Below are 24,478 nucleotides of genomic sequence, written 5' to 3' on the forward strand. Positions count from 1 at the left end.
TAGCTGCCCTTCCTTATAATTAATTTTTTAAGGTTGTCAAGAATTTGTAACAAAGAAGATATTTTAAAGAATGAAATTTGTAAATCGGCAGACTATATAAAGAGAGGTTACAGCCCTGATATGATAAAGGAGGCAATATATAGGGTATATAATAAGAAAGGAAACACTGAAATTCAAAGAAATAAGGTAATGCATGAGATGGTGGAGTTGAAACAGATGCATTTTGTCTGTATGTGTAATATTAAAAGTAAGGAAATAATTGAGATGTTGGAACATTATTGGAGATTTTTACTACAGGATACATTTTTGGTGAATGTTTTGCCAAGGCATCTCTTTAAATCATATGTTAGAGGTAGAAGCATAAGGGACATGTTAGTCCATGGATTATTTGCTCTACCAGATCTACCAGTGCCTAGATCTTTGATACAAACAGATACAATTAAATGTGGGAGATGCCCGATTTGTCCACATATTATTAATTGTTTTGAATGTATTAATAATATTTCCTTTACATCTAAAGATAGATTTTCATGTGAATCTAAGGGGGTAGTTTATATTTTAAGCTGATCTTGTAATATGTTTTATGTGGGAGAAACTAAGAGGATGTTCCGGTTAAGATTTATGGAACATATCAGGGACATTAAAAATTGTAAACAAGAAAAAACAATTGCTGCTCACTGTATGAAAATGCATAATAATGATTATTCATTGCTAAAAGGAAGTATTCTGGAACAGATTAATTGTTTTTGTGTGGATGAAAATGTTTTAAAGGAGAAACCTTTGTACAAAGAACGTATTTATATTTTGAAGTTTAATACATTGGTCCCTATGGGACTTAATGGGGAAATGAAATGGAAGAGTTTGCTTTAAGGGATAAATAGTTTAATGAATTAATTAATTGTTTAATTGATTTATAGTGTGTATACAAGCATGATGTTTGATGTGATTTGTATTCCAAGAAGGTGTCTTCACCGAGGCGGTAGAATTAAAACAGTTTTTTACTGAAAGGTTTGTGCTTCATTTGGATCCTAGTTGTTCATCTATAATAGTTAAGGTGTTTGCCCTACATATGCAAGGTATAGGGTTTGAGTCTCCCATTTGGTAATTGGTTAGGCTTAAAATGACCCACAATGGCAGTTACCCTGGTACTAATCTATGAATTTTTCAGTCAGTATGCTTAAATACTCTCACTTACATAGACAAGTGTGAGTTTTATTAGCTGACAGTACTTTTAGCATGTAGTGGTGCTGCGGTAGCATTGTCGCCTCACAGCAAGATGTTGTCGCGTTTGATTCTCAGCTACAGCGTCTTCTGTGTGGAGGCATGCATGAATGGGCATGCCTTTGTTGAAGGTTGTGTGTCAGGGCTGGTAACTCGGCACGTAAAAATCCACTACCAAACATTAGCGGACTGGAGTTCTGCTGTGGCAACCCCTAACTGGGATAAGTTGAAAGACACAACAACTTTTAGCATGGAGTTGCCCACTAGACCCACAATTTCTTGCAGGGTGGATTCTAGTCTGAAGGGCAGACTGTTCTTTTTTTTTTTAAGTAAATTTCATATGTGTGAGTCATTTACATTTGTTGTTTCTTCTGTAAGGTTTTTACCTCCAGACACTTTTCCCTGTTCTAATTGCAAGGTTTGTAAAAATGTCTCTTCTCAAATATTATAGAATTTTCCTATTAGAAATGTATGTGTAAAACAACATTTTACTTGTCTGTCTTTCATGATTGCTTACATTATTGCATACTCTTGTTCTTCCTTTTATATTGGACAAAATTATTTGAATGAGTAACAGTAGAGCTCAGCACCTTTGGATGTCCACACATAGTGTGCCAGATTCATTAACGCATGCACTTAAGTGTAGACAATCTGTATTCAAGAACAGCCCTACCACATTTCTGTGCTTTCTAGTCACCCAGTAAGATTACACTAAGTGTACATTTAGTCTACACTTTGTGGTAACCTTTACGAATCCCTGTCAATATTTAAAGGTGCAAGAAAATCAGTAGGAAAACTAAAGTTAGGAGGAAGAAAATGTGAGTTATGCCTGTGCTGACTGTTCAGTCATAACAGTGTACACTTAGTGTAGGCATTAATGAAGCCACATTTGGTTTTATTTTAAAGCAATTGCCTTCTAATATTAAATATACTGGCAGTATAGGCAAAAGTGCAGACATTCCAGCAAACCTTTTCTACAGGTAAATTATGTTATCAATGATGATGTTATATGTTTAATTAATGTTTGTTTTAATGTATTTGTTACCCAAGAAGAGTTTTTGAAATTGACAGTTTGCCAAGGTTTATATATCTGCATCATCTATGCATCTGATCAGGGAATTTTGTTTTCTTGTTTCTGTCTTATCTGGTATGTCATTTGAGGATATAAAAAATTTGTTTTTATCAACCTTATGGTTCAGAGTAGAAAGAAAACTGGTGTAATTTAAAATATGCTGTCAAGCAGCAATAAAAGCAAAACACATGCCCATATCAAATGAGTCTGGTATTTTGCTTTCCTACATTATAAAAATGATTGTGCCACTGTACAAAAATATTTTATATCCCAAGGATAATGTACTTATTTCCCAAGATGCCTTGAAAAAGTTTTTTGTTTTAATATTTCTCTATACACATTTTTATTCTTTGTTAAGATCATTCTGGTTGTGTTAATTAAGACATTAATGTTACTCTATTTCACCCTGAGAGCACTAGGATAGGCTTCGGCTTTCCAGAAACCCTTAAATGGATAATAAATTAATTAATATAGTTTACACACAGTATACATTGTCCATGCAAATTCCAAGAATTATATTCTAATTTAAGGATACAGATTCAAAATCAAAATAGAAACAATTTCTCCTTAACCAAATGATAATAAAATTCATTTTTAAGATCAACATCATTGTAATATAGTTCAAGATACATGCTGAAATATCCAAATGTTATTTTCATTAAGTGAAAAGTTAATGCTTGTATTAGAATTCTAGGTTCTGAACTAAGGAATGGATAAAAGACACCTTCACCCTTCTTATTTATTTGGCTCCTTCTAGTTCAGTCCTGCTTGGTGCTCAGCATATTATTTCATGTCAGAAATGCTGACAGTTGTAAGAGTCTAGCAGTTACAAAAGAAAATGAATGCTCCAAGCTGCCATAAGCTGCTTTCTATAGTCAAGGTACAGGGTTTTATTCCTTTTACTTACATTTGCCGACTATGTCATTGTGAGGAAGCCAAATCAACAGAAAGTGCTTCACGCCACCTCTGAAAAGGGACCCTTGTGTACAGTGGGTTTAAGTTGCTAATTTTATATATATATATATATATATATATATATATATATATATATGTATGTATATATATATATATATATATATATATATATATGCCCCTGCTAATTATATATATCTCCAAGATAACTATACTATGTGCAATCTTGGAGTATATATATATATATATATATATATATATATATATGTATATATATATATATATATATTTGATATATCAATGTATATGAAGTGAATATATATATATATATATATATATATATATATATATATATGTATATATGTGTGTATATATATATATATATATATATATATATATATATATATATATATATATATATATGTAAAGTCTAACACAGCATAGTTTTTTTTTTTCAGTTCATACACTCAGCAAATTTTTTTAGCCATTTTAGTGGTCATCCTTGGACTACAAAAATTCTTATGTGTTAGGCATCGATTAAAAACATTTATTTCAGGCAATGAATATTCTGTCATATTCTACATCATGCTAATGAATGATAGAAGGTCATACAACTAACATAACTCAATCTTTACATCCCTGATCTCAAACAAATGAAACACGAATGACCAAATCAAAATATATATATATAAATAAAGCCACAGTACAATAAAACTAGTTACTTAGTCTTAAAACAATGTGTGTGTGTGTGTGTGTGTGTGTGTGTGTGTGTGTGTGTGTGTGTGTGTGTGTGTGTGTGTGTGTGTGTGTGTGTGTGTGTGTGTGTGTGTGTGTGTGTGTGTGTGTGTGTGTGTGTGTGTGCAGGTATACATGGCTTTACAGGTTTGCCCTACATCCATGCATAATTGCTCCATGGGTGGGCCTATACCACTTAAGGCAGTGTTCTATCCTGTACATTTTGAGCAGTTTACTCCAGAAGTTGCTGCTCAGAAGTACAACAAATAGTTTGTTGGTAGTATACAACACACAGGTCAATCTTAATACCTACCACAAACACACACACACACACACACACACACACACACACACACACACACACACACTCTGATGTATAACACAGATATCTGGAAAAACACTTAGATGATTTCTGCTGTACTTGGCTGAATGAAGTTCAGAGAATACCAATGTAAAATATAGTAGATGTGTCATTCACTGTATTTAGTCAATAGCTCAAGCTCAATGCCAAGAAATGTATAGTTATCCCCTTTGGGAAAAAACATGTATCCATGAATTACCACATAGGTGACAGTACACTAAACACTGAATGTGTGATAAGAGACTTGGGGACACAGGTGGACAGTGGTCTCACCTTCAATAACCACATTTCCACAACAGTCAGGAAATCCTTCTATGTGGCATACCTCATCACTAAGGGCTTTTCATCCAGAAAAAAGGAGGTCATGTTCCCACTGTACTCATCCCTCATTAGACCCATTATAGAATACGATGCCCAGTTTGGTATGTACCTCTCAAGACATCTGCAACTGGAAAGGCTGCAGAAATACCATAGTAAAAGAATCACAGGCCTAAAGCAGATGCCCTATGCTGACCATCTAAAAAAACTCCAGCTATACTCTGTCACATATCGTCTACTTAGAGATGATCTCTGCTTAACATACAAGGCCATGTCAAACCCAGGGCTGTTGGACATGCTACACTTAAAGAAATCCCAATCCCTCAGAGCCATACACTCCAGGGATCTAAACCTTTTCATTACAATAAACAAAACATGCTGGAGGGATAGGTTCCTGACCCCGAGACTCCCCAGACTCTGGAATGGACTGCCCATACATGTCAAGCAGAGCGCCTCTTTGGCCCTCTTCAAAAGGAACCTTGACGATTGGATGGGAGATAGGGATCATGTCAGTCTCCCTGCTAGATAGGGGTGCAGGGAAGTAAATATTGTGGGAAGAAATAGCCACGGAATTGTTATAGCTAGGCTTGTATAGACCCTAGGGCCGATAGCCTAGTACCAACCTATGAACCTATGACTCTATTAGTCCACAGAGCTAAACTATTAGCAACAAAAGACAGAAGTGTCACTTATGGCTGAGATGGAAGGAGAACCATAAGGCCAGAAAGATGAGAAACTACCCAAACACTAATATCAAAAACTGCCCACCTGAAATAAACCACATTAACAGAAACAGTAATCATGGGTTTGTACCTCTTGTTGCATGGAGTTAGCATAACTAGCTGTGCTACTGTATTGTGAGTTTTTAAAGTTCTATCCCATATTTTGTCTGCCAAATATTTTAATGATACAATTTGAACATGCACAGTAAATTTGTATATCACAATACAAAGTAATATTACATACGAGGCAGCCACAGAGTGTGAATATGACAATTAGCACAAGGAACATTGCTGCTGCTGCTGTGAGCTCTGGAATGGCATGCTGAAATGTCTTCCCAAATGCTGACCATCTTCGGACAAAGCGCAGCTGCCTGACAAGCTGAAAGGAAGATGATATGCCATTAAGGATGGTAGATAACACAAGAGCTGCCAAGATTAAGAGCCACTTACCTACCCAACCAATTACTGTCACTTTTAGTAATAAAGGTATTCCAGTGCAAATTTCATACTCTACAAGATAAAGAATGAAAGAACTTCCTGGCCTAGTTCCCAGGCGCACCCTGTAATAATAATGTAGAACCAGAAGGTGGCATTCATTTTCTTAGTAGTCAATGCACTTGATTATGGCTATAGACTTGTCACAGATGAAAACTAAAAAAGAGAAAACATTTAAAATGTATTGCTACATTTATTATGAAGATATCCTGCAATAGAAATGCAACTCCTGTGTCGCTGTGGCATGTGGTGCTTATCATCGTCTACCTACAGTTATTCTAATCTTAAACAGGAGGAGACACCATTTAAAGACATCCTTGATACACACATGAGATTCTTAAGGAAGAGGTTAGCACATGCTCTATACTTTACTTTCATTTGTGTGAAAACTCCCTTGCAGTCTTTTTCCGTCAGTACTCATACTCGGCAGTGATAGTTTATTGACATATATGGCTATCCAGAAATTAATTGTAAGTATTGCTTACAATTATAACACCATTTTTATGATCTTTTGTTGTTAGTTGTGTTATAATTGTAATAATAAATGGTCAGTTCTACATTATAAAAAATAGACCAAAGCAAATCCACTGAAACCAATAGATTGGAGAATCACAGAGTCTAAACTAAACAATGCTTCAGAAGTTCTGCCTACTGAAGCCTGTGTCCTAAACCATTTAAGAGCAAACTAAAACCAGGCAGCTCAAAATTATATACTTGTGATTTGTGACTCAATAGTCCATAAAATTGACACACACACACCTGAAATGTCTTTGTAAACAATAAATTGGCTATAGTCTGCTCCCCAGGAGCAAGAAATAGGGCACATAGCCAATAGAGTAACATACGGAGCACTTATGAGATTATCATAATTCATGCAAGGGCAACAATTTGAGGAAGCCAGCTCTCACAGGTATTTAAAAAAGATATGGTGATACTGTTTAATATTTTGCCAGCAAAGTAAAAACCCACAGGATTATCAAGCTTTTCTCTTTATGAATACCACATCAGTTCTGCTCTGAAAGGAGGTCAGTGGTCTAGTGGAATGCACCTGGTCAATAAAGTGTAAATAAATAAAATAAAATAAATAAATAAATTAGTCTTGAATGATGCATGCACTTATAACCAAATCATAATCTTCAATCCATACCAGAAATGTAATCATTATTATTTCTGTGATTTTTCTACATTTTCTGTCTTTTAGTCCATCATCAAACCCCTGTATGGAACCTTGAAATTTGCTAAGAAGTTCATCAAGATCATTAGCTACAGTGTATTTATTAATCTCAGTGCGGCACTCTTGCCTCTGCCCAGAAGACGGAAAATTACACCATAAATAAGGATAGGTACTACAGATTCTCTTTTACTTAAACAACAATGTCAAATTCAAGACACTGCTTCTATGAACTTTTGTTAGAACATTATCAGAAGTAACTTGATATAAATCAATGTACTGCAGATGCTGATTTTACTAAACTTTTTAGCAAATTTCTGGCCTCAGTACAGAGTTTTGAGAATGAACCTCATTTATAAGAGTTGACCCTGATGTTCGAGATTTGAGAACTTATGTGGACAATGACATAACTTTTTGCCAAGTGTGTCCACTGTTGTAAGGAATTCCTTTACATTGCACAACTTATAAACAGGATTGTGTCTAGATCTAGAGGTGACATGGTCATCCTTTACTCAGCCCTCATTAGGCCATTCATTAAGTACAATGCCCCCTTTGGCATGTATCTATCTAGACACATGCAACAACTGGAATGCTCACAGAGATACTTACTCAAAGGGTACAAAGCCTAAACAGCATGCCCTACATGGACCGACTTAAAGCTATGTCACTATACTCAGTATTCGACAGACTGGTAAGAGATGACCTGTGTCTGGCATACAAGGCATCCTCTAACCATATACTGAGGGATTTACAGTAATTAACAAGACAAATGGCATCAGAAATACTTAGTCTAGGGATTTAAACCTCTTCTGCAACATCCGTAGAATGGTTTGGAGGGACAGGTAGATCTCACAGAAGATACCACTGCTCTGCAACAGACTCCCTCCCCATCCATATAAATCAAAGCTCGTCCCTGTCAGGACATTCAAGTGCAACTTGGATCAATAGATGGGAAACAGAAAATTTAACTCAGGACTGTCCCCTGTACTACTTATGAACAGAGGCAGCTCCTAAATGCTTTATCCCATGCATGGCTTCCCTGAGATTATATATGGTACAATCAAGTTATTATCATTAGGGGTAACATATAGTTATTGGCCATGGGATGGGTAAGGCCATTCTCTAACCACATTGGATAGGTTAATTTCAAGCATAAAAAGAGAAGCTGGCTAGGCTTAAAATGGCCAGCAAGGGCAACTAGTGTAGTACTCACCTATGAACCTATGAAAGAAAAGATAAAAAAAGTAGAAAATATGACAGAGATGCTAATGAATACAACACAGGCAACCCCTTTCAGATGTTTAGAAGGAGAAATATGAGATTTAATTTTGACAACACCAAGAAGGATGGCCATTCCAAAAGGAAATGTGGAAAAACAACTATTAACAAAGTACAGTTGAGAAAGCTGCACTTACCATAACAGTAGATGTTTGAATTCCTCACTGCTGCATTAGACTTTTGCTATTTGGGTTGTATTCTGCCTAGGATACAATAACTGCCCAGTCTTGACAAAGCTCTAGCCCCTTCCCTCACCTATACTCTGACTGTTGATTGGACAAACTCTTACAAGGAAATCAGCAGTCAAACTGTAGACAGTCTCAGGATTTCTTGCCCACACAAAAAGAGAAAGCTTACTCATCTGGAAGCTTCCCAAATGATATAAACATAGAGTATGTAACTTTTTACCCCAAAACTGACTATATACAGAAGAAGGAGGATGGAGAGAGTGTTTGGCTACTGCAGCACTGAGGAAATTGAACATTTTCTTGTTATGGTAAGTGCAACTTATACAACTATCTTCTGTTATGGTAAGTGTAGCTTACCCAACTGTACTATGTTCATCATTCTCACTGCTGCAGTAGCCTTTGTCTATTTAGCTGGATTACAAAAGCTTATTCAACCTGGGAGGAGGAAGAATACGGGTCCAGCAGCCCCCAGAGAATGGTCTTAGCAAAGTCACTTCTAGACCTGCTGAAGGAATCCATTTTGTAAATGCTTTGTAAAAGTATGTACAGAGGACGATGTAGTTTTCTCTAAAATGCTTCTAAAATCCAACCCCTTTCCAATTGCCATTAAAGAAAACAGGGTTGTATTAAAAAGTGCCTTAATCCTTTCTGTAGTTGTTTTACCATGGTGGGAATAAGAAGTGAAGCTAAAGCATGAAATAATCAATAGGAATTAAATAGAAAAACACCTTCCTGCCAGTCAGCCCAATGGTGCAAATAACGAACAAACTTGTAGTTGTCCAAAATCAGTTTAATCCAACAATAATCACAGTAGTCAATCCCAAAAATCTTTTAAAATATAATCAATAGGCAACAAAGCATCCCTCACCAACCTATCCACAAATATGCCTAATGAATAAGTCATAGTATATCGGGATAGAATAATAAGCCTATAGGGGGTCAAAAATGTCCTTATGTATTTTGGGAATACCAAAAGCTAATGGCCTAACTGGACATTTATTAGTCAAAAAATTTAAAATGACTTCATTAATGTTCGTTTGTGTCTTTCGGCTTTTCCCGGTTAGGGGTCACCACAGCGGAACTCCGGTCCACTAATGATTAATAGTTGATTTTTACGTGCCGAGTTACCAGCCCTGACGCACAACCTTCAACGAAGGTATGCCTATTCACGCATATCTCCACGCAGAAGACACTCTAGCTGAGAATCGAACCGGACAGCGTCTTACTGCGAGGCGACAATGCTACCACAGCACCACCACCGCGGGTCTAATACTTCCTTGAAATAAACTATCTTCTAACATTAAACTAATTTTATTTTGTGCTATGTTAATTTAATTTTTAGAGGCAACCACATATTTCTCCTTATCATGCAACATAGCAGAAATCCGACAGTCATAATCAATTTTATTGACCAAAACAACACCCCCTCCCTTTATCAGGCTTCCTAACTCTAATGTCAGGATTACTCCTGATGCTTTCCAAAATGTTACTTTCGTCCAGAGATAAATTATACTCATCCCTCTTATTTGTGGAGTATAACTTAAAAATTTCCTGTGTGCATACTTCCTCATAGGATGCTATTGCAGGGTGTAATGGGGGATTGTAACAACTCTTTTTCTTGAACATGGTAGTTGAGGGAGCCCATAAATTATTGGTATTTTTATCTGTGTCTTTAAAAATACATTTCAAATTCAGTTTTCTTGTATAACTCTTCAATTCTAAAAGGGTTTGAGACACGTCCTCCTTTCTAACTGGAATAAACTTCATTCCCTTCTTTAACAATGAAAAGTGCTCATGTCTAATGCCCTCATTAGTATAGTTATAAATATTAAACCCTCCACTACTTAAGAGTCTACCTTCGAATCCGACAGTTATACTCACAGAACCAACATTATTTAGTTGCTGTAGCTCCCCCTCCTCCAACCATAGGTTCATAGGTTGGTACTAGGCTATCAGCCCTAGGGACTATACAAGCCTAGCCATAGCAATTCCCTGGCTATTTCTTCTCATACTATTTACTTCCCTGGACCCCTGTCTAGCCTGCCCTCGGGAGGTTTGTCCTCTCCCCCTTCCCCCCTGCTGTCCTAAAAATTCTGATTATTATAATTATAACCATTACCTTTATTAATAAGCCTTTCTGACCTCCTTAGTGGCAGGTATTCTTCATCATATGTATCATGTTCATGTTCTACATAATTATTATTAACATTGTTCCCTGTGTGTTAACAAAATTTCTGTCTTGATCTCGTGAACCTTGTGCATCATTATTGTAAGTAAAATACGATTTAGGGAAGGGGTAGGCCATCCTCTCCTTATACTCAGTCTCATCTCTAAATAATTTGTTCTTCTTCCTTTTCATATTTAAATCAGTTTGCTTTTTTACATTGACAAAAATACCCTCATACCACCGATTATATTCATTAAATTGCACATCATTAGTAATTTCATTATTCAACTTATCCACTTTTATTAACAATTTGTCAATTTTTAGCATAAATTTTTATAATGAACTCCATGAGTTCAAAACCATGTCTATCAAATATTTCAATCAAGTTATCACATTCAACATAATTTTTGGACAAACCATTAGGAAATTTAAACATACGGAGCCCTTTTGGCACTCGCTTTTTACACAAAGACTCCTTCAAATAAACATTATCACATTGAAGGCTAAGCACCTTTAAAAGCATGGATTCAAAGTCCTTAAGTCCATTTTTTAAAAACCCTATATTCACATGCAGATTATGTCCAGTAAAAGAAAAATTGTCCATATTTAACCAGTCTCTTAGATTACGTATGTCATTAATTTCACCTACAGTTTGTTTTTCTTGCCCACACGGAATCTCCGCCTGGGTCATCAAAGCCGAACCGGAATTTAAAACTCCCAGAAACGAACGGTCACATGTGTTTTTAATACCTGGTTCCCTGTTGTAACGGGAACCCATTTTGGAACCAGAAACAGTACTGGATTTTAAACTATTCACAGTCTCCTGTAATTGAGAAACTTTTTGAAACAAAACCAGAATAAATTTTGTGAGGTTTCCACTATTCAGTGCTGAATCCTCACTGTTTACTGGCATTTGTGATAAACGATCCTCAGCCATTACACTCGGGGTTCCCTCCATATATAATCCAAGAACACCTTTGATTAAGTACTCAAACTGCACCACCAACCAGTCCTGGCAACACTGCAACCAAAACTCACAACAAACAAAACGGTGTACAAGGCAGGCAACCAAAACGCATAAATAGAAAAACACCTTCCTGCCAGTCAGACCAATGGTGCAAATAACGAACGAACTTGTAGTTGTCCAAAATCAGTTTAATCCACCAATAATCACAGTAGTCAATCCCACAAATCTTTTAAAATATAATCAATAGGCAACAAAGCATCCCTCACCAACCTATCCACAAATATGCCTAATGAATACATCATAGTATATCGGGATGGAATAATAAGCCTATAAGGGGAGTCAAAAATGTCCTTATGTATTTTGGGAATACCAAAAGCTAATGGTATAACTGGACATTTATTATTCAAAAAATTGAAAATTACTTCATTAATACTTCCTTGAAATAAACTATCTTCTAACATTAAACTAATTTTATTTTGTGCTATGTTAATTTCATTTTTACAGGCAACCACATATTTCTCCTCATCATGCAACACAGCAGAAATCCGACAGTCATAATCAATTTTATTGACCAAAACAACACCCCCTCCCTTTATCAGGCTTCCTAACTCTAATGTCAGGATTACCCCTGATGCTTTCCAAAATTTTACTTTCGTCCAGAGATAAATTATACTCATCCCTCTTATTTGTGGAGTATAACTTAAAAATTTACTGTGTGCATACTTCCTCATAGGATGCTATTGCAGGGTGTAACGGGGGATTGTAACAACTCTTTTTCTTGAACATAGTAGTTGAGGGAGCCCATAAATTATTGGTATTTTTATCTGTGTCTTTAAAAATACATTTCAAATTCAATTTTCTTGTATAACTCTTCAATTCTAAAAGGGTTTGAGACACGTCCTGCTTTCTAACTGTAATAAACTTCATTCCCTTCTTTAACAATGAGAAGTGCTCATGTCTAATGCCCTCATTAGTATAGTTATAAATATTAAACTCTCCTCTACTTAAAAGCCTACTTTCAAATCCGACAGTTATACTCACAGAGCCAGCATTATTTAGTTGCTGTAGCTCCCCCCCCCAACCCTGCCCTCAGGAGGTTTGTCCTCTCCCCCTTCCCCCTGCTGTCCTAAAAATTCTGATTATTATAATTATAACCATTACCTTTATTAATAAGCCTTTCTGACCTCCATAGTGGCGGGTATTCTTCATCATATGTATCATGTTCATGTTCTACATAATTATTATTAACATTGTTCCCTGTGTGTTAACAAAATTTCTCCCTTGATCTCATGAACCTTGTGCATCATTATTGTAAGTAAAATACGATTTAGGGAAGGGGTAGGCCATCCTCTCCTTATACTCAGTCTCATCTCTAAATAATTTGTTCTTCTTCCTTTTCATATTTAAATCAGTTGCTTTTTTACATTGACAAAAATACCCTCATACCACTGATTATATTCATTAAATTGCACATCATTAGTAATTTAATTATTCAGCTTATCCACTTCTATTAACAATTTGTCAATTTTTTTGGCATTAATTTTTATAATGAACACCATGAGTTCAAAACCATGTCTATCAAATATTTCAATCAAGTTATCACATTCAACATCATTTTTGGACAAACCATTAGGAAATTTAAACATACGGAGCCCTTTTGGCACTTGCTTTTTACACAAAGACTCCTTCAAATAAACATTATCACATTGAAGGCTACGCACCTTTAAAAGCATGGATTCAAAGTCCTTAAGTCCATTTTTTAAAAACCCTCTATTCACACAGGGATTATGTCCAGTAAAAGAAAAATTGTCCATATTTAACCAGTCTCTTAGATTACGTGCATCATTAATTTCACCTACAGTTTGTTTTTCTTGCCCACAAGGAATCTCCGCCTGGGTCATCGAAGCCGAACTGGAATTTAAAACTCCTGGAAACGAACGGTCACATGCGTTTTTAATACCTGGTTCCCTGTTGCTACGGGAACCCATTTTGGAACCAGAAACAGTACTGGATTTTAAACTATCCACAGTCTCCTGTAATTGAGAAACTTTTTGAGACAAAACCAGAATAAGTTGTGTGAGGTTTCCACTATTCAGTGCTGAATCCTCACTGTTTACCGGCATTTGTGATAAAGGATCCTCAGCCATTACACTCGGCATTCCCTCCATATATCATCCAAGAGCACCTTCGATTAAGGACTCAAACTGCACCACCAACCAGTCCTGGCAACACCTCAACCAAAACACACAACAAACAAAATGGTGTACAAGGCAGGCAACCAAAACTCATAGTTTTGTTCATTATTTGCACCATTCGTCTGACTGGCAGGAAGGTGTTTTTCTATTTATTAGTTTTGATTGCCTGCCTTGTACACCGTTTTGTTTGTTGTAACCAATAGGAATTGTCTTAATTGATAATGTTAGGTAGTCCTTTTCCAGTTCCATGCCAGGAAGTCCACAGCTGTTCAGCTTTCCTGAAGAACTCACTACTGATAAAAATACCTGAGTGGAAAAAGGATGACAAGATTATATGGAGTCCTTTCTCTCTGTCAATCAATTTCTGAAATAAATGTGAGAGGATGATGGCTAAATTCAATTTAAACTCTGAAAGTAGTAAGGGCATAAATGGGGGATTTGTTATGTAGGTAACTCCTATAGGCATGGACTTGGATACACTCTTGTAGATGTTAGAGCATTAAATACATTAGTTTATCAAAAACAAAAACAGCCAGTATAGCCAGTTCAAATGTAGACAAAAAAACCTTATCAGCAAAAAGTAAAGATAACAATTAAGTGTTACCTGTAAAAGAAGTGACCATTTCAACAGAAAAACCCTCTTTGTAGAACAGTTATAGTACAAAATCTGATAGGAAGAGGATGGTCCATTGACAGCATGCTGAAATGGCTGATAAATACTCCTTACTAAAGGAGTAAACAGGCCATAGCATATCAACTCACACAAATGTTTGAGAACCAGAGGTAATCCCTGATAGGGCCCTGGTAAAACTTGATGCACCAATTTGAGATTCTCTTTCAGTGTTTAGCATAAGATTTCCTAGCAGCAACATTTTCTGCCTCCTTTTGTACCTGTTGCATGCCATTATGAACAAGGTGACTAAAAGGTATCAAAACTGAAACATCCAGTCAGTTGAAGTTGTTTGAGACTGGGACACTTCACACTTTCTTTGTCATGTGTGAGTAGATCCAATGTGTGAGGAAGCTTGTGGTAATTGTCCCTGGACAATTCCATATAAAGGGAGAACCAATGCTGCCTGGACCACAAGGGAGTCACCACAATGATTTTTTGGACATTCCTTCTATCAGTGGAAAGGGTGAACATTTCTAAATGAAACATCCCTGACCCCTGGAATGAAAATGCTTCTGTTTCCTTGGCCTGTCTGCAAGGAGTCCTGTAGAAGAATTTGTTTTGTTGTCTGTTTTGAAAGGAGGAAAACAGATCTGTTTGAGGTGTTCCCCACAGCTGGATCAATGCCTGGAAGACCCCCTCATTTAATTTTCCATCCTGGTCCTACTCAGGCTCTCTGTCACTACATTTTGCTCTGACAGAATGGATGATGATTGGAGGGTTAAACAATGCTAAAGAGGTACTTCTCAACTGATCATATCCAGCCTGCTCTGGGAGTAAGACCTGGCGCCCCTCTATTAGATTATGTACCTCATCACTGTGGTGTTGTCTGCAATCACCTGTAAAGGTCCAGGGGACCATAGAAGTTGAAAAGACTTTATAGCACTGATCACAGCAAACCTATTTTTGATTTTTATATTCTTTGGTCTGTCTGATCAGTCCCACAGGTCTTGCACTTTTACTTCCATAGAAACTGCTCCCCAATCAAAATCTGAAGAGTCTGTTGTTGCAGATTGAGGTGGGATAGGAAGAGAAAAAGGGAGACCTTGATTTTGAGTAGTTTGTAGTCTCCATCTCTACCAGTGGAGTTCTTTCTTGATAAATTCCAAAATTGGAATCTAACATTGTAGAGGATGAAATGTTGGATTCACATAACGTTTTTAACCATTGAATTTTTCTCATGTGTAGTCTGGCAAGGGGAATCATGAGAATAACAGAAGCCATAAACCCTAGAATTCTAAGCTATCCCATGACCGAAATATGAGACTGATTGAAGAAGCTCAGGAAAGCTTTTTGACAGAAATCCACATTTTCTTGCATTAGGAAAATATTTTGCAGAGAAGTGTCTATAAGGCAGCCTAAATACACAGTCCTGTGTAACAGAGCCAAGGAGGGTATTTAAACATTTATCTGCAACCCCAAATTGGTAAGGAGTGAAGAGACCTATGTCATGGACTCCTGAAATCCAGCAAAAGACTCTGCAAAGCTAAGCAAGTTATTTAAATAAGGAAGCATATGAATGCCCTGCAGTCTTCAATGAACTATGAGTTATGTCTTCACATGAAATGGATGGAAGCAGCGGGATGTGACTGGTGGTTAATGTTGAAGATAACTTAGCAAGTCTCAGCCTTTTAACTCAGCTTGTGCAGCAACTTTCTCAACAAGTGGCCAACTCAACAGTTTTTACAAGGGATGTTTTGGAATTCAACAATATACCCTCCTGTTTATTCCACCTGGTCAACTTGACGGTGCAGGTGAGGCTTCTGGGTCCTTTATGGGGAGGTCTGGGAATGCTTTATATGATGTTGTGGGGAATGTGAGGTGAATAGTATGATGTCTTAACCAGTTGACTAGTTGACCTCCACAATAATGGACATAATGAAGTAGGCACTGTGAAACAATCAATTGAAAAATTAGAAAAGACTCCTCTTAAGTGCAGTAAACTTCAGGTGGAAAATACATACTTTGCCGAGTGTTTAAATGTCAAAAGAATTCCCAAAGGCCTACATAGTTGGAAGTTTCCAACTGGGTTATTTTCCAATTCCCCATTCCACATGGATCTGTTGGAACTTTTTGACCATCATGGCTGTGAACGTTTAGAACTATTGATAAAACACAAGCAATGAATCATAGATGGGTTGATCAGCAAAGCTAACAGACTAGATCAGGGTATCACCAATTATTTATTTTTTGAGTATCATTTTGGGCAATATCAGAACATTTTTTTTCAAATATAGACAAAGGTATTTATGAGGTAAAAAAATGGAAGGAAAAGAAACTGGAAAGAGATAGAATGGAATATCAGGAAGGTTGAGCATACCCAAAACCATTTGTCAAGGGGGACCTTGTATCAGACAACTGGGATGAACATAACAACCCTTTAGAACCAGCGGGGTTTCCAGAAGTGGCACCTTCCCTTTAGAGCAAGCTCTATTGAGGAGATCAGAGAGGCTGGAAATTGAGGAAATCAACAGAGGGAGTATACAACCCATGCTGGAGCAAACAGAATCAACAACATGGGCAGAACAACCAGAGGGGGAGACCCAATTGTTGGAAGAAATAAGTTGGTCTATATTTTCAGCTGATACTTCCTTGACTACCTCTGACTGACTGTACACTTCAAATTGTTTCCAACTCTTCAGGTGACTTTTTCATTTACAACTTTACTTCTAGCTTGTATGAAAAGGATGCTGCTGATTTACTCAGTAAAAGTCTGACTTTTATACCTTCCACCAACACAAGGATTGAGAGTATCATAATTGATTTGAAACTGTGTCTTAGAAAATTTAATTTTAAGTTGGTATATAATGATAGTAAGTGCTAATCATTAGCAGACCGGAGTTCCGCTGTGGCGACCCATAACCAGGAAAAGCCGAAAGACACAACAAGTGGTGAACATGAAACCTGTGTGTTGCGTAGGAAGAATATTTATAATCCCCCCCTACCACTTCCCTTAATCTTATTTGAAAAACTTTACAAGTTAAATTTTAGAACTCTAGTACAACATAAAGGACTAAGGGAGCACACAATCTATCAGAAGCTAAATATCAACTTTTAAAACAGCTCTGTAAAAACAAGAGTGTAAAGGTTATGAAACTCGATAAGGAGGGAGGGATTGTAATAATGTCAAAAACAGACTATCTGAATAAAATGAATGCACACCTATTTGATGATGAGTTTTATGAAGAAACCTTTTCAAAATTTGTAAACTCCACTTATCAAAAATAGATTTCTTACTACAATATATGGTTGATCAGGACCAGATTAGTCACAATTTGTTTTGTTTTTATAGGTAAAATATCCTGTGTTGCCTTCAATCATTAGAATCCTGAAGATTTACAAAAGCACAACTGATCCACCCATGAGACCAGTTGTGAATGCCAAGAAATGAAAAATACATCCACTGGCAAAGTACATTGATTTACATTTAAAAAAAAATGCCTAGATTCTTTTGCATATTTGTGTTGTGACTCATGGGAATTTTTATTAAAATTGAAAGATGTTGAGTTTTCTGAGGACTAGGTTTTTTAACCATAGATGTGGTAAACTTGTTCAATGTAATCCCCCACTCTACTGGCTTAGACTGATTTCATGACTTTTTGGTTGAATCAACCAATCTTGACAACATTGACATCAGCACTCTTGACACCCTAATGGAGACTGTTTTAAAAAACATTTTTATTTACCTTGACAGCCAATACCTCCACCAAAGGAAGGTGGTAGCCATGGGGCCCTCATGTGCCCCTATTGTTGCAAACATCGTATTACTCCAATGGGAGAAGAAATATGTTTTTGATACATCAGGTTGCCCCTTGGAAACTGTACGTCTGATTTTTGGATGTTATTTTTGTAATTTGGACCAAGCCAGTAGAAGAAATTGAAGAATTCATTAGTTATTTGATTTTGACTACCCCTTTCTTAACGTTCATCTATTCCATCAGTACAGAGATGATTTAACTATCTAGATGTGTTAGTATGTAAGGATACTTCTAATAAATGATTAGTCAACAATATTTTCAGGAAACCCACATACTCTAACAGTCTATTACATTATACTAGCTGTCATCCAGTGCATCAAAAAAGGGAATACTCAAGGGCCAGTATATAAGGTTAGCCAGAATGGTCTCAGAGGATTCTGATTTTGAAAGAGAAGGCTTAAAACTGGCCAATATTTTTTTTCACAAAATTACCCCAGAAGGTTGGTCCATGATATACAAAGGGAAGTTACAATTAAGAGAAGCAAAGAGGTTATTGTACTCCTGATATATTCCACTTATGGTGACACAAATGACCTTTTTTGAGAAAAGAAAAAACAACCAAGGGGAACATAATTATGCCTTTATTACAAACTTTATCAACGATCATTACAGCATACGGTCAATTCTCATAAAGAATTGGACGATCTTTTCTTGTTTTGATAGCCTGGGTGAACAATTAGGGGATGGACTGAGCATTATTTAAAGAAAAGGAAAGTCACTGAAAAACTATTTGGAAACAGCAGAGGATATTGACCATGTGATTAGGAATAAAATGCATGGTACCTTCAAATGTGTTTTTTGTACAATGTATACATTTATCCTAGAGAAAAAAATTATTGTGGTGAATAAATTTAAGATTAGAACACTGTTCTGTTGTACTTGTAATACAACCAGGGTTATATATCTAGCTGCATGTCAAAAATGTAGCAGATTCTATGTGGGAAAACTGAAAGGAAACTTAAAGATAGAATATACAAACATACACGGGATATAAAGAATAAAAATATGAAATATTCCCTATCTAAACACATATTGGGAAACCTCAATCACAAATTTACTTTTTTGGGTTTGATACAATAATAAAAAACCCAAGGGGCAGACCATGGAAAGACTTAATTGAGGAGCATGAGGTGATGTGGCAGATCAAGCTTAATGCCATGGTTTTCCCTGGTTTAAATGATCATGTTTCCATTACAAGTGTTTTGAAACTTATTCCTTATGTAATGTAAGTTTTACTTTTTATGTCAATGGTTTGATTCCAATAGTAAGAAACAGGTATTTTTCTATTGATGTTAGATTTTGTATTTGCGATTCAAATTGTCAACTAAAAAACTACTGCTCTATTAGTCCCTGTTTTTGGATTTGCTTTTTAATTGGCTAATGGGGGCCAAGGGAAGACTCATTTGAGCAGTATGAATTATCATGGCAAATTAAGCTTATTGTTATGTATTTCTTGCCTAAATGACTATGTATTTATTCCAAAGAGTTTTCAAATTATTTTTATGTAGCGAGGTTTTCATTCATATGTCAAGTGTAGGACTCCTATAGTAAGAAACAGGTACTTTTCTGCTGGTGTTAGATTTTATACCTATTTTCTCAATTTGCTATCGGAAGGATTACTGTTCTATTGGTTCCTGTTTCAAGATTTGTTTTTTAATTGGTTGATGTGAGACAGAGGGAAGAAACAGTTGAACACCGAAAAACATCATGACAGATAAATTATAATGCCACTATTTTTTTGATTATGCAATCATATTTTCAGTTAAAGATTCTTGGAATCCGTTTTTTATAAAATGCAGTTATTAATAGTGTATGTAATATGTTTGATTTCTACAAAAGAATTAGATATTTTTTTCATTGGTTTTAGATCTGATATACATGTTTCAATTAATTCATGACTACACCATTATTCTAGTGGTTCTTGATTTTCAAGGTGTTTTTTAATTGGTCAATGAATATAACAATTTTATTGGGTTGTTTTGGGGCATGGGACTTGTTACAAGGTTAATTAAAAACTGTTGCAGGATTTTTAGTTTTAATTCTGAAGAAGTCAATGTTATATACAGAGGAAAGTGTTTAATTTCTGTTTTTATGAACATGTATTTCCTAATAATCGTTTTTATTACATTCTGTTTGTGACCATCTTCTTTCAGGCCAGTATCATGTTTTGGAACTACTGATCGTGCCTAGTTCTTGGTAACTTTTAATTTTCTTGCTAATAACCTTACTTCCAAACCTTGTAATTAGAATTTGAGAACTATCCCCCAGATTTACTAATCTTCTGTGCAGAACTAGTCTAGCCCTGCAAGGAAGCAGCTGCTTAGGAAGAGGACAGGAGTGCACCATGCATATTAATGAAGGCACATTGCCTGACCTCCTAGGCTTACACAGAGCGTGTATGAGAGCAGGGGACGTGTCTGAGAGCAGAGCTCTCAGAATAAACATGCCCCTGCAATGTAGAACAGTAGAAAGTGTAAATACATGAGCAAGGCCACTCATAGGTGTCCACATATCCCCACCAACATTCCCCCATGTGTACAGCAACAATACATATAAATAAACCAAAGAAAACCCTTTATTTTGTTTTTTATAAATCCAAATACAGCTAACCTTAGATGCGCAGGTGTGCCCATTGTTTATCTACGGTTAAAGCAGCTTAAAAGGCTGAAGAGGATAACAAGGACAATATATGCAAATGAAGCAGCACAGCAATAGTGTAGTGGACAGAGCATTCGCCTAATGAGCAAGCATTTCTGGTTCGAGTCCCACTGCAGCAAAGTCTATTTTACAAGGCAAAGCATGGTATAACCAATATTTTTATTGCAAAACCCACTAAATAACATATATTTATGAACTGGAGTACTGCAGGAAATACACATGTGAAGAGTCAGTGTCATAATGAATAAGGCAGTAGTAAGCAGGTTTAAGCACAAATAAGCAGTAGTAAGCATATGTTAGCACTAGTAAGCATGTGTAAGTGCATTTGCATGGGGGTAAGCACTGCCTACACAGATTAAGCAAAGTAGAAGCTAACTGATTGTGAGAAACTGTAACTGGAAGTTAGCAGTGCTTACCGCCGCGCAAACCCACTTACAATTGCTTTAAAGTGCCTTAATCACTCAGTATCCAACGGGCCTTTGTCTGCCCAGCAACAAAATAAAAAGCCATGCAGGTCTCGAAGCCAGGACCCTATACACCATAGTCCCAGTAGCTATCCACCAAGCCATCACAAAGGTACAGAAGAATGAGGTAGTAGTAAAGATGTCCTCAACATAGTATAACCAAACTGAACCTGTGAAAGGCATCAGTATACAGTCATATGTACCATAACTGACTACATAACATAAATATGTGAACTGGAGTACAGCAGTAAGCCCAGAAGTGATGTGTACTTGTAAAGAGTGTCAAAGTCCCCAATAAAACACAAGGACCCCACAGAGTGTATGTACACATCAATTAGGGATACAAGGCATACATATAAGGTGTAATGAATAATAGAATGACAAAAAGGCATTATAATGAATATCCACTGTAGGCAACACCAAGCAGCACACAGGCCAGCTTAGGAGGTGTGAGCAAAGTTTACACCAGCTAACTGTTTGTGCCCAGTGGTATACCCCTGTAAATAATGGCAACCTTAGGTAAGCAGATTTGCCCATAGCTTAGCCTTTTCAAAACCGGCCAATCACGGAAAAGTTCAGCAAAGTGGCCCTGCTTAAAACCAAGAGGTGGGAATACAGCTCATAACTGGTTGTAGCTTCCCCTTGCAGGAACTATGGCAGTAAGGAGAGAAGGAGTACACTTCTGGGTGCAGTGCTGGTGTATCCAGGAGTCCAAGGTCATGGCTGGACTCCTAGTTAAAGACCATGCACAGAGACTGCTGCAGGGTCAGTACCAGGGCTCCCAATATAAGACGGAGGCCTGGGACCATCTCGCCTGTGACCTCACCAGTGCCACTAGCATACCCCAAAGTGGTGAGCAGGTCAGGCACCACAATGCAGACTTGAAGAGGCAGAAGGGGGACCTCTTGGAGGAGTGGCTCCAAGCCTCCAACATGCTAGAGCATCAGGGGATGTCCCAGCTGTGTGTATCAGTCCACTACCTGTTTACTAATTGCCAGCTCAGGTATATCATGGATACGTATGGCTAAATATTCCTCTTATGTCCCCCATAGCTGCAATGGAGCGGGCTGCAAACCAGGAGGACCACACCAGCTACCTGGTGCGGTTGCGACGCGAGGCAGGTCAGTAATACTCATGCTTTTACTGTCATAGGAAATAAAAATAAAAGTAGTAGTAAAGTATTTGCTAGTATAAAATCTGTATTGTTCAAGGCAAGTACTGTATACACAAGAGGGTATGGCAGAAAGAGTCTCATATTGTTAGTATGCCAATCAAAGTGTGATACCCTAACAAAACAGGTCCAACTGCTGGACTGTATATCTGTATTCTGGTATCATGTGGTAATATAGATTTGCAATCATGTAATAGTACTGTTGTATTAAGCACTGTTACCCACACCATGCACCATAAAGTGAATGTGTAGGAATGCCTGTATATGACAGGTGTAATCCCCAGAGGCCATTTAGTACAACTGAGAGACACATAGACAGTAAAAAGGAAAAATGCAGACAACAAAAACCAAATAACACATGTAACTGAGATGTGAACTGTTGTTTTTTTAGCACACACAGCCATGGTTCAAATCCTGCCAGTGGTAGTAGTCTGCATACAGAATCATACCCCACAACTGTACAGATATGTCCAGAATGTCTATTAAATTCACCCATTTCTATTGCCTATCAACCTGTCTCCCTGGTAAGTCTGTGGAATGATCCCAGATGTGTAGCCAGAAAACAGGCAATACAAGTGATTGTCAACCTTCATGAGAACACACCTGTCACTGTAGCAACCCTCGAAACTGTTAGGAGAGTAATATTGCAAGTATGTCCTACCTACACTCCCACTTTGTCAAAGCTGTGACCAGAGTGTGTACAGTAACAGAGTAAGTTGTATGTGCAGAATACTAATGTGTAATCAGGAACTTTGTGTGGCAACAGTCAGGTAGTGCTAACAAATATTGCTCCCACAGGTACGTTGGATACGAACAATGTGCTGAGAAATACAGACCAATATAACCTGTACTGGTACTGTCCACCCTGGTATTGTAGGGGATTGTGAGTGTTGCAGTTTCTCCAAATAATAAAGTATCACTGGTCACTGTCACCCACACTGTACTACATAATATAAGTGTGTAGGAAAGTGTGTATATGTGTGTGTAAGGACACTAAAGGTAGAATTGGGCAATATTCTAAATATGTCCAGGCACACCAGCATATGGTCAACACATGGCCAGAGTCTGTGCAAAAAGAGTTGGATAGCATAGTGTAAAACATCAACCCAGAATCTGGGCGTATGTGTATAAACAGTAAGTCAGTGTTAACAAACATTCCCTCCACAGGTATACCAGGTAAGAGCTGTATACTGCAGGTAAAACCGGTTCATGTGTAATGATGTTGACAGACATATCAGTGTCCAGTATAGGTCTAGAGGGTAGGTGTAGTAAGACTTGTAAGGTACAGATAACAGTACTGACTAGGAAGGTAATGTTGTGTACAGGAATATACTACTTGTTAATTGACATCTTTCACTCCCCCCACCTTATCTCTAACAATAATCAGCATACCCACCCCATCTGGTATGTACTGACTCTGATAATGGCCAATCATTTGATAAATATTCTAATGATTCCCATGCATGTGCCATATTGAATTATTCCAACATTGCTGGCATGGTGCCATCAACATACCTGCATGCTGTTCTTATTACCACTGTGGTCCCATATATGCATGTGTTCTGTTTGCTATGCAACTGTTCCGTATCTGGTGTCTGGGTTAATGGGAATATCTATGCATGCTGTATTACCTAACTCTGGAATGTATTGACTATTACTAACTCATATATGATGTTGAAATCTAAACACTATAGCATGCTTGGGAAGGCTGGTCCCAGCGGAACCACCTGTCCCCCCTCAGCTGGCCGAGGCACCGGGCACCAGCATCTCTGGGGCCCAACCCCGCACCTCCCTGTCCATTGGTCCTGTACAACCTTTTGGTGGAACCTGTCTCAGGGGATGGGGCTCCCCCCGGGAGTGGACATGAACAGGCACCTGTCACCCGTCGCCAGGTCAGAGTTGTGGTGCGTAGAGCAATCACCGAGCAGTTTGGTGATCTTCTACATCAGCTTGAG

At 37.3% G+C, this 24,478-nt stretch overlaps 1 protein-coding gene across 1 annotated transcript in view; it reads right to left on the reverse strand.

Annotated features, from left to right (window-relative positions):
• LOC122814129 (polycystin-1-like) overlaps window positions 1-24,478 on the reverse strand; it is a 1,441,736-nt gene that overhangs the window by 87,614 nt on the left and 1,329,644 nt on the right. Inside the window, 1 exon segment of the mRNA XM_044086744.1 lies at window positions 5,586-5,720. Within this exon segment, the coding sequence (XP_043942679.1) occupies window positions 5,586-5,720 (135 nt within the window).

The sequence above is a fragment of the Protopterus annectens genome, chromosome 10.part0, assembly GCF_019279795.1.
Source record: "Protopterus annectens isolate FY-2018-M chromosome 10.part0, PAN1.0, whole genome shotgun sequence".
In the NCBI taxonomy this organism is placed as follows: Eukaryota; Metazoa; Chordata; order Ceratodontiformes; family Protopteridae; genus Protopterus; species Protopterus annectens.